Source organism: Mesitornis unicolor, unplaced genomic scaffold, assembly GCF_000695765.1.
Source record: "Mesitornis unicolor isolate BGI_N332 unplaced genomic scaffold, ASM69576v1 scaffold4977, whole genome shotgun sequence".
Classification (NCBI taxonomy): Eukaryota; Metazoa; Chordata; class Aves; order Mesitornithiformes; family Mesitornithidae; genus Mesitornis; species Mesitornis unicolor.
Window position 1 is genome coordinate 11,124 of NW_010195567.1, and position 10,611 is coordinate 21,734.

Below are 10,611 nucleotides of genomic sequence, written 5' to 3' on the forward strand. Positions count from 1 at the left end.
GAACTTGCTGTTCTTGCAAAGCGTAAATTAAGGAACCCCTCCCCCTCGCTCTAGCAGTTGGTAGATAATAGTGTTAGTATCTGGAGCTGTGCATACCCGGCAGTAAAATTCTGCCTCAACTACAGAGAGATCTCACGTCTGCTTGCCACAGCATGTTTTTGAAGTCTTTGGTGTAATAGCAACTGTTTTAAAAGCATATTTTGTCGGGGAAAAAATACAGTAGATCATAAAATGAGAAGGGCAGGCTTGTTTCTGATGTGTGTGAGAACATGCAGTCTTACGAATGCCGATGTTAGTCTCAGAAAAGATTGATTAATTTAAAATTTATTTTAGTTCTTCTCAAAAAGATATGGATAGCAAAGTGGATGAAGACCAGCCTTTGACTGCAAGTAACCAGTACCCTAAAGAAGCAGTGAGGAAACGCCAGAATTCGGGTCGAGGTTCCAGGGGCAGCGACTCTTCCAGGACCTCCAGGAAAAGCTTCAGGCTGGACTACAGGTTAGAAGAAGATGTAACTAAGTCAAAGAGGGGCAAAGATGGGAGATTTGTCAACCCGTGGCCAACATGGAAATCGCCAACTTTGCCAAATATCTTGAAGTGGTCCCTCATGGAAAAAAATAACAGCAACGTGCCATGCTCAAAGCAGGTAAATACTTGCGTGTTTTCTGTTCTTGATTTAGGCTGCTTTTACCTCTGCTCTGGTGAATGTCATAGAGCAGTTTGTAACAAATACTTACTAGGCATCTTTTGGAGACTATTCTAAGTGTTCTTTTTCTGATTTTAGCATCACTTTATTCTTTTCAAAAGGTAGGTTAACAGTTTTTGCCTCTCTTTTTTTTTTCCTCTGTCCTAGTTCCACACCCTCTGATTTATCCAGCTTGGTTTATATTTACAAAAACAACAAAAATGGTCCCCTAGCTCAGTCATAAACTACAGTTACACTGTGTCATTTTTAAGAGGTGTTGCGTTATGAATCATACTACTAATATGTTCACATTGGATAAAATATCTGTGGTATATCTAATTTTAAAAATTTTGCCTTTTTGTTTTTTGCCCAGACTGCCATTTACTACATATGTTATATCTGTTTCATAAAAATGTAGTAGTTGCTGCCATTTACTTATGGAAGTGTATGCAAATCTATGTTTTTCTGTTTCAATACACCAGGAGGAAAAAATTGCTTATGTTAAAACTAACCTGAGCAAGTATTTGTGCTGAAACACTAAAGATGCAGTGCCAGTTTACTGGGAAACACCATTATTTGTTCTTGGAGCATTGCTTATTGCATAAGCTATAAATCTCACAGTCAGTGTTTAGCAAAGTGCTTACACTTTTCATTATCTTATGTGAATTACCTGTGAAGAGAGGAATTTGATCAGCTTTGTGGACAGGAAAGCCATGTTACTTATTAACACGTGATGGTCAGAAGGTTGACAATTTCTTTAAGAATATGTGGCACAGAACATGTTTAAGGGAGAAATAGTCTTGGGTGTAGTTATTCTATAATGATAATTATTTTACCTCAGAAAGAAGCACAACAAACTTATTTCAGTCTTGGGATTGCTTCCAACAGTGTCCTGCTTCTAGATGTTATCTGCACCTTCTAGTAGTAATGGTGGTTGTGCCTCAGTGTGCACAGTGTTCAAGGCAGTGTGCTGCATTATGATATTTTGGCCATGTTTGCATAAAATTCACACCCTGGTGTTTTCAGTAGCCTTTGACTGCTGCCCTATTCCATCTGTGTACAGTAGGGCTTTGTATCTTGCCAGCACCAGTCAGAAACCTGGGTAGTAACTGGAGTTACCTGGTAGTAACTAGAAGGCAGTGCCAAGGTGTACTAGAGTGCAGAATATAGAGCTGTGGCAGTGGAGAACTGCAGCACTCCCCTTTAATTTACAGATTATCCCTGCAATAAAGGATGATTACAAAGAAGTCTACACTGTGCCAGTTGTAAAGCTGTCTCTCTGACCCAGTTGGGATTAATTTTTGGACTAATTTTATTGCTTTGCATATTAAATTTTTTAATTAAATGTCTGCAATTATTCAGGAGCTGAAGAAAGTAAATCAGAAATAGAAAAACCTAGATAGGGATCAATGAAATGCACTTCTTGAGTCCTCAGCCTTTTTGATGCTTCTTCCAGCTGTTTGCTCCACACCTAAAGGAACTTGTAAAGCATTTTTGAGCTTGTTTAAAATTCAAACAAAGGGCTCCATACTTTATTTAGCACTGCTAGATAGCATGTCTCTGAGCAGACTCCTAACTTCATTTTCAACATTGAAAGTGCCTGGTGATACCATGCTATGCTGGGCAAGGTCACTTTATCTGTACCAAGTGCTTTGCATATGTAAAAAAACCTCAAAACATATTAGCCAGGAAATGTACCTCACTGTGTAAAAGCTCTATGTATTATAATCATGCCTTTATAACAAGTCTATATCGTTATCCAGAATGCGTAGACTTCTGGTATTTTCATTACAGGCTTTATTAAAAACTGTTCTCAGTGCTGTTGGGAGTATTTTTAATTATTAGTTGTTGGATCAACAATTTAGATTGTTCTAATTTCTGTAAAATCCAGTGGTATTCCAGTATACGCTAAGAGCCAAAAATCCTAAGCTAATTAGCAAGTCTTACCAAAGCCTGTCATGTGTTTCTTCTTGCTTTGCATTAGGAAGGAAAGAACAACATGGGAGGGGGAAGGGGCACAGCAGGAGGAATTTTTGCATTACTCCAGTGATGAAGATAAGACAGCATTAGGCACATTTTGCTTCTGTTGGTAGCTGATTTGACATTAATGCCATATTTCAAAGATCAGTTACAATTCTTGTAGTATTAATATGCTTCTGGTTAGTCTGACAGAGAACAAGAAGTACAGCAGGATCAAGGTTCCATGAGATTATGTATTTCATTCATTATGCTGTTTTATCCTGTGGCCATAACTACAAATGTCCTCCCTTCCTCCTTCTTCCTGCCACTTTTATTGCCGAGCACGACATCATATGGTATGGGACACCCCTTTGGTCAGCTGAGGTCAGCTGTCCCAGCTGGGTCCCCTCCCAACTTCTTGTGCACCCTCAGCCTACTGCCTTTAACGCTGTGCAAGCACTGTTCGGCAATAGCTAAAACATCAGTCTGCCATCTGGACTGTTCTGGTCACAAATCCAAAACATGGCACTGTACATGTTGAGCTACTAGGAAGAAAATTAACTCTATCCCAGCCACAACCAGTACAATGTGTTTAAGTCTCAGTTAAGAACTTGTTGTTCACATCTGCCAATTAGTCTGTTCTTAATCCGTTTAGTATTGTTTGGTAATCTTGCATGATACTAATTTTAAAAACTAGTTTGTGTCAAATGTCAGCAAAAGTAAAGTGGATTCATTTAGAGTTCTCGGAATAATTTGTAGTCTACCTTTAAAAACAACTACTTAAAAAGAACATTTTCTATTAAAAAATGTACTTAATGACCGGAATTGCAAATAATTATTAAATTCTGTATCGGAGTTTAATTTCCTTGATATGATCAGATTTGTTGACTTGACCATGTGTAAATTGGTGGGTTGTCCTAATTTTTGAGTATTATGTTAGTTTTGTGGATCTTCCACTTTTTTTTAAATCCAAGTGTCACAATCTAACGCTCTCTGTGGTTCAGATTTCTCCCGTCAGTGTCATTCCCATGTACTTAGAAATAGAGATAAGAAAGTGATGTTTGTTTCTTGGAGAAGCAGCAGTTTGTCTCGGTCTAATGCTCATACTTTGTTTATTCTAGTATGAATTAAGTAATTGTATTGTACTAACCTTATAGTCATCTTTATAGAAAGTTATCCATTTCTTGTTCCTGGAGACAGGAATGAAACTTGCAGTAGACATGTCTTGTCCATTAGCTCTCAGAAAAAGCAGTTCCATTAATATTTTATTACTTAAAGTAGGATTGCAGGAGGGTATGTGTTTGTTTTTTTCCAGCATATGCCCTCCAAATCAATAAAATACTATGGAGAAAGTAACTTTCCTGAAGCTGTCAGAACTGTTTTAGCAGGGGAAATGCTGGACTCGTAAACTGTCACAGCATCAGCTGGGCTTTTAAGGGAGCAGGAGGTTAGCTCTGTGTAAGCTCACTGATCGCACTAATCTGTCCTACACCTAGAGAGAATGAGAGCAGCAACCATGGTAGGGAGACTCTGCCTAGGAACCTGAAGTGCTGGAATATCTGCGATTATCAGGGAGAGAAGAGCGCCAGGAGTCTGTAGAAGGTGCCTAGCAGAGGAAAATCCTTCTCAAGTAATGTGAGGAGAGCCTTAGCACACTGTAGCAGAGCTGGAGATGCTCGGGAGCCCCAAGAAGACTTTTTGTTTATTAGTTTTTTTAAATAGGAAAACTCTTTATTTATTGCAAATAAATCTTCAGCATAAGCATCTCAACCAAACTGCAGTGAAGAACATAACTCCTGTTCAAAATGAGAGAATGAGCAGTGGTTTGACGATGAGTTTCAGTAGATAATGTACAGCCATGGCCTCCTTTGTGCCAGCTGTCTTCTTGAGGCTGCACATAGAGACAAATTTGGAAGCTGATCAAGCTGAAAGCTGTCTATTTTCCTCCTCTGGATTAATGTTCAGCTGGATCAGTTCTTTGATCTGTCAGACTTGAGTAGGGGCTGTGTAAGCATTGAGGCTGGAATAAGAGAGCAGGTCGGGGAGAAGGTTTCCATAACTTTGTTACAAAGGAATATGGATTTAGGTTGATTTAAGTAATTCATGGGACTGCATCATGGACGTACAGAGAGAACAGTATAGTGATGATCTTTTGAGGTCCCTTCCAATCCCTAACGTTCTGTGATTTATTCAGCAATAATTAAACTTTAATTACCTAGAAGGCTTCAATAAAACATTGTGAGAAGAATAGCCAAGTGCCTAAAGAACTGTTTTAAAAATGAATTCTGAGTTTTAGTTTGTGTTTTATGAATGTTCATTGAATTATTGGCAGGATGGAAAGAGACGATTGTAAAAGCTAACATTAGCCAAGTGAAGTTAACCTCCACGTGCTGCTTCTATACATACTGGAGAGAGACAGCCTGCTAAAGGCTCACAGAACAGAGCTTTGGCAGAATGCTGTTGGGAGCTTTGCATTCTCTTTCATCCATGGGCTTGTTACTTGTGCTAGGACTTAAAGGATCCATCATTTAATTGCACAAGCTAAACTTGAGCATTTGTTACAGTAGCAGTGTGTATATATGTATATGTGTATATTTGTGTGTGTGTGTGTATATATATAAATATATATATGTGGGTGTGTACGTATTCATTTCCAGGTCAGGAAGGCCAATGGATTGCAAAGTCTTTCCCAGGATGTTGTTAGTGCCTTGCAGTGCTCTCACTGCAATGCTTTCAGACTCTTACTAGGTCTGCTGGTGTGATGGGATACTCTCAAGCTCTCTTCTCTCTCTTGCCAGAGAAGTGACAATGTTATGAAAACCTAAGAGGAAATTAGGAGGAAGTAGCTGGGAAAATGGTAATTAAAAAGGCATCTGTTTTGTGTTGCAGTTCTTTGGTTGCCTAAAAATGTAAACAAAATGCAAGTCTTGACTCTAATGATTTGTGCCTTGTATACAGTTTTTGTTCCGTGGCCAAGTACATTCTGAAATCTCTCATACATATTGTATTTTTTTGCTAGGAACTTGATAAAGAGCTTCCTGTATTAAAACCTTACTTTGTTCAAAAGCCAGAACTCGCTGGGAAGACAGGAACTGGAATGCGAGTCACGTGGCTGGGACATGCCTCAGTTATGGTGGAAATGGATGAACTTACGTTTCTTACTGACCCCATCTTCAGCCAGCGAGCTTCCCCTACTCAGCTGATGGGTCCCAAGCGCTTCCGAGGACCTCCGTGCACAGTAGAGCAGCTCCCCAAAATAGATGCAGTCATGATCAGCCACAACCATTATGATCATTTGGACTACAACACCGTAATGAGTTTAAACGAACGCTTTGGGAGTGAGCTGCGCTGGTTTGTGCCGCTGGGGCTCTTGGACTGGATGCAGAGATGTGGTTGTGAGAATGTGATTGAACTGGATTGGTGGGAAGAGAACTGCGTCCCTGGTCACGATGCGGTAACTTTTGTCTTCACTCCTTCTCAACATTGGTGCAAAAGGACTGCGACAGATGACAACAAGGTTCTCTGGGGCAGCTGGTCTGTCTTGGGACCTTGGAATAGGTTTTTCTTTGCAGGAGATACTGGATATTGTGTTGGTTTTGAACAGATAGGTAAAAGGTTTGGACCTTTTGATCTTGCAGCCATCCCCATTGGAGCTTATGAGCCAAGGTATGAAAAACAAAGTTTGATCAAAATACATAAATGAAATGATATAGGCAGATGACAAAAAAAATACACTTAGAAGTCAAAGCTGTAGGAAATATTTTATTAAGAATATACAATAGAATATAGAGCCAAAAGAAGGACATTGCTGAGGCAAAGAAGATGGAGCTGAAATGTCTAGGATGTCTATGTGTGCTGTTCTTGGAGAGCTTTTTCATTAGTCTTAAGCACAGCAAGAGTGAATCAACTGACCTTCTTCCATGAAAAATGTTGAGTAAAAATCTGGAATGAATTAGTGACTTTTTTTCTGAAATAGCATCACTGAATCCAGCCTGTTTAGATGCATGCAATTTGCTGCATTTTTTCTTTTGCTTCAGTCTTCACACTGTTTTTGCAACTTATCTGGAGATACAGATGACTCCTTTATAGAGTGTGAAAGATCTGTTTGTGTAGGCATCTGTATCTGAGTTATGATGGAGTATCTAAAGTTTTAGCTGGTAATGCTGACACATAATGCTGGAAGCAATGCATGTGTAGGCTGGGAAGGGAAGATAGGAATCAGAATAATGTGGTAAAAATCTAGTAAAAATCTCCAAGAATTGCCAGGTTCTCTCTTCTGCTTTACCACTGCACCCTTAGGCTATTTTCTGAAGCATACACTTCTTGTGTGCGCTCCTAGCATGAAATTTTTACAGGCATGGATTTAAATCTGTGGCTTTAATGCCTCAAGGCACCAGTTATATGTCCTTATACTACTAAAAATATGGATAAGAAAAAGAAGTTTGAAAAGGGCACTGAAATGCACGAATACTGCTATTTTGTGGGTATGTTGGTATATTCCAGTTTGTTGGTTTTTAGTGCTCCATATGTTCTTCAGACATACTTGCTACATATTTTTTTTTATTAGGTGAGAGTTTGGTGGCTTGTTGTTTTGGTTTTTGTTTTGTTTTTTTTAATTCTTTGCAACTTACCCAATGTGAATAAAGAAGAAATCTTGCACTGCATTAGGTGACACAAACATTTACTTTGTGTTTTGGTAGGTGGTTTATGAAATACCAGCATGTGGATCCTGAGGAAGCAGTAAGAATCCATATTGATGTTCAAGCAAAGAAGTCTGTAGCAATTCACTGGGGGACGTTTGCTTTAGCAAATGAGGTAAATGTCAACACTGCACCTGAGTCCACATTTCCTGAGTGCACAGTCATTAATGAAGCTTTGCTCTTGCAGTTTAACTTACATATCTGTTAATGTATACTTAAAATGCAAACTTTGGATGCATGAAAAGTTGTTACTACATGTACTGCAGTTAAAACAATGCTTATCTTTTCATAACCAATTACATAAAATGTTTCCATGGTTAAGATTAATGTGGAAGTACAGAGTTATTGAAACGAATATTGAGGATATCTGATGCAATGTAAAAGTAAACTCAACAGTGCATCACTTGGAGACAGGAAGACTTGTAGGCCTGTAGGACAATACAGTATTTCTTAATCACATCTGTCTAGTAATATTGAGTCGTATTTTAATAGTTGATTCCTAGTTAGATACCAGGAAGAATATGAAAAACAGAGTTATTCTGAGTTGCTAATTTTTAATTATTATTTTTTAATCCATCCCTACTCTGAGTCCCCAGCTCTCATAAGGAGGCCACCCAGATACCTTAACAGTGACTAAAAATGCAGTGAAAGGGGAATCTACATCTACTTTGATACACCTTGTCTGGTAGCTGATTCTCAACTTTATCTCTGCATCAGTTGCACCCCTTTATCTTATAACTCAGTCCTGATGGTGTTAGCTACGTTCACTTGATATGCCATGTTTTTAACTTTGATATAACATTTTCTATCCACAGTGCTTGTAATAAGCTAGTCTGTCACTAGTGCCCACAGTACAAATGCTGTTGTGTATTTAGAAGCACAAAAAAATTGGATGATTTCTCCTTTGTGATGCTTTTTCTGAATCGCAACGAATAAAATTTAGTAAGTTCAGGGGGCCCTCACTGAAATGCACTAGTTTTTAAACACTAAAGCTGACTACTTTGTTTTACGAAATGAGAGGAAGCGCCACCTGCTGACCCGCTCACGCTTCCTCCTCGGGGCCGGCAATACGGATATTTATTTCTGCTTCTGAGATCCAGCTCAATACATTTAAGAAGTCTGACTTTTGGATGGTAGCTTGTGCATTGCTAGTTACTCTACAGCTGTAAATCAGCATTCCTATGGTTTAAAACCTGAAAATGAAGCCAAACATTTTAATTTGACAAATATATTCCCCCTTTTTTACATAATGTTTAAACTGTAAACCATTTCTTTTTTAGAGCAGTGATGTTCTTTTCTTTCCAAAATACTGCAATGGTATATTTTCCCTCATATTCTTATTTTTTCAGTATTACTTGGATCCTCCAGTTAAACTGAACGAAGCTCTTGAAAGATATGGCTTGAAAAAAGAAGATTTCTTTGTCTTAGACCATGGAGAATCACGGGACTTGAGTACAAATGATGGGTTTGAATAATGAAACAGCAGCAGTCCCTTTTAAGCTCTGATTTGAACTAGCAACTAATGTTACAAATATTAATACGATGTACTTACAAAGCAGGTTTTTTGGAGTGAATTGGATTTTTAGATGTCAGGTTTGTCAGTTTGAGAACTAAAACCCGCATACCAATTTCATTATCAATTTTACTAGTTACATTGTTTATAAATTTTGAGAGGTGATCTAAAAACTGGTTAATAGATAAGGTATTTTCTGGGAATAACTTGCAGTTTCAATTCTTATGTATACCACTGATAAATTACTGTTTGGAGTATTTTGGTTTTGTTTGATTTTTTTTGTTTGTTTTGTTCAGGGGTTTTGGAGGGTTTGTTGTTTTTTTAACTCTTCATCTTACCTGCAACAGCAATAATAACCCCAGCACAGGACATATTCTTAGACTTAATGGCTGACTTGAATGAGTCCTTGTTAAAATGTCATCTCCCACTTGTTAGTCATTCATCTTCAGGTTATGCCCCGTACCTTGATAGCTTCACTGTATGTTTTGTGGGGTGGAGTCTTCCAATACAGCTGTGTTGTTAAAGCACAAGCACAGTAAAATAATTGTTTTACTGAGTGCTTCTACATTCTATATTGATGAACCACAGAAGCTGAATTTTACAATGATCTACAGAAATGTGCCTTTTAAAGAAAGAGATAATTTAATATTGCATCATTGATGTGTAAAACTTGCTGCTGGCCAGAGTATCTGCACACTTTCATTGTTTGTCAATATTTTTAAGTTGGGCCCGAATGTGTCTAAAGTAACTTTCTTGTCAAATGCAGTACATGAAATAGAAGAATCCCTTAACGGCACTTGTCTTTTGCATTGACTCAGCCCATTATTAACTACTTTTTGTTTTTTAAGTGAAAAGTCTTAAGCAAGGGCTGTGGTATTTTTTCGTATAGCTTCCCTATCATTTTAAAGCTGAATGAAAGATTACAATGTTGTTCAGTATTGTAAAACTTGGCAAAATGTATCTGTATCAAATTGCCATGCTAATTTACACAATTAAAGCCTACTGCTGCCAATAAAAAGGGTTGCTATTCTCCTTCATAATTAATTGGCAAATTGTTTTTTTTGTTCATGATTTGTTTTGGTCTATGGGATATATGTAACTTTTTTTCTCTTGCTGTGCATTACATTTTCTGTTCATACTCCATGAAGAGAAATTAAAAAAGACACATTACTTCTCTGCAATTTAAAGACATGAACTTCCGGCAAGCAATTAAAATCAGTTCCTGAGATTTCATACTAAGAGCAAACTAAAGTAATCTTTTAACTGTTGACACTTATCTTTTAAAAATTTATATTGGGAGCTCCTGGAAGTCTTACAGATCTTAATACCAACAAAGAACAGCACAAGGAGGCAAGGATCAGTGAGTCCACATTCATGCTGAGGAAGGGCTCTGGAACAGAGGATTACGCTTACATGTAAGAAAGAGTAGCTTACATTCCTTCGGTGGGATTCATATTTGACAAACATCAAGATTTCTTTATTTGAGAAAGTAATTCTAGTATGGTCTAGATATATTCACCAGAATGTGTTTAAAACTCCCAGTTGTTCTGTGTTCATTTTGGGAGGGTATTTCAGACGAAGTCTTTATTGGGTCTTGTTATTTACACAATAGCTTACGTGTTCATAAGACTGTGGAGGAAACCAAGCCGCAGGATGTTTTGAGTGCTTTGAAGGACATGGTTAAAACTGAATTTGTGGGGGTTTTTGGGTTGTTTGTTGTTTTTTTTTAGTTTAAAAAAATATCAATAGACTAT

The 10,611-nt window shown here is 37.9% G+C and overlaps 1 protein-coding gene across 1 annotated transcript; it reads left to right on the top strand.

Moving 5' to 3' along the window:
• Positions 1 to 339: 339 nt before the first annotated feature.
• On the top strand, positions 340 to 8,979 carry NAPEPLD (N-acyl phosphatidylethanolamine phospholipase D). Its single transcript, XM_010188157.1, has 4 exons — positions 340 to 646; positions 5,664 to 6,310; positions 7,345 to 7,459; positions 8,694 to 8,979. Exons 1-4 carry the CDS (start codon positions 350 to 352, stop codon positions 8,817 to 8,819), a joined length of 1,185 nt encoding a protein of 394 aa, XP_010186459.1. The 5' UTR covers positions 340 to 349; the 3' UTR covers positions 8,820 to 8,979.
• Positions 8,980 to 10,611: the final 1,632 nt, after the last annotated feature.

Coding starts and splice junctions, on each gene's coding strand:
- NAPEPLD (XM_010188157.1), top strand. CDS start 350: ATGGATAGCAAAGTGGATGAAGACCAGCCTTTGACTGCAAGTAACCAG. Junction 647..5,663: donor ACGTGCCATGCTCAAAGCAG/GTAAATACTTGC, acceptor TTTTTTTGCTAG/GAACTTGATAAAGAGCTTCC. Junction 6,311..7,344: donor ATTGGAGCTTATGAGCCAAG/GTATGAAAAACA, acceptor GTGTTTTGGTAG/GTGGTTTATGAAATACCAGC.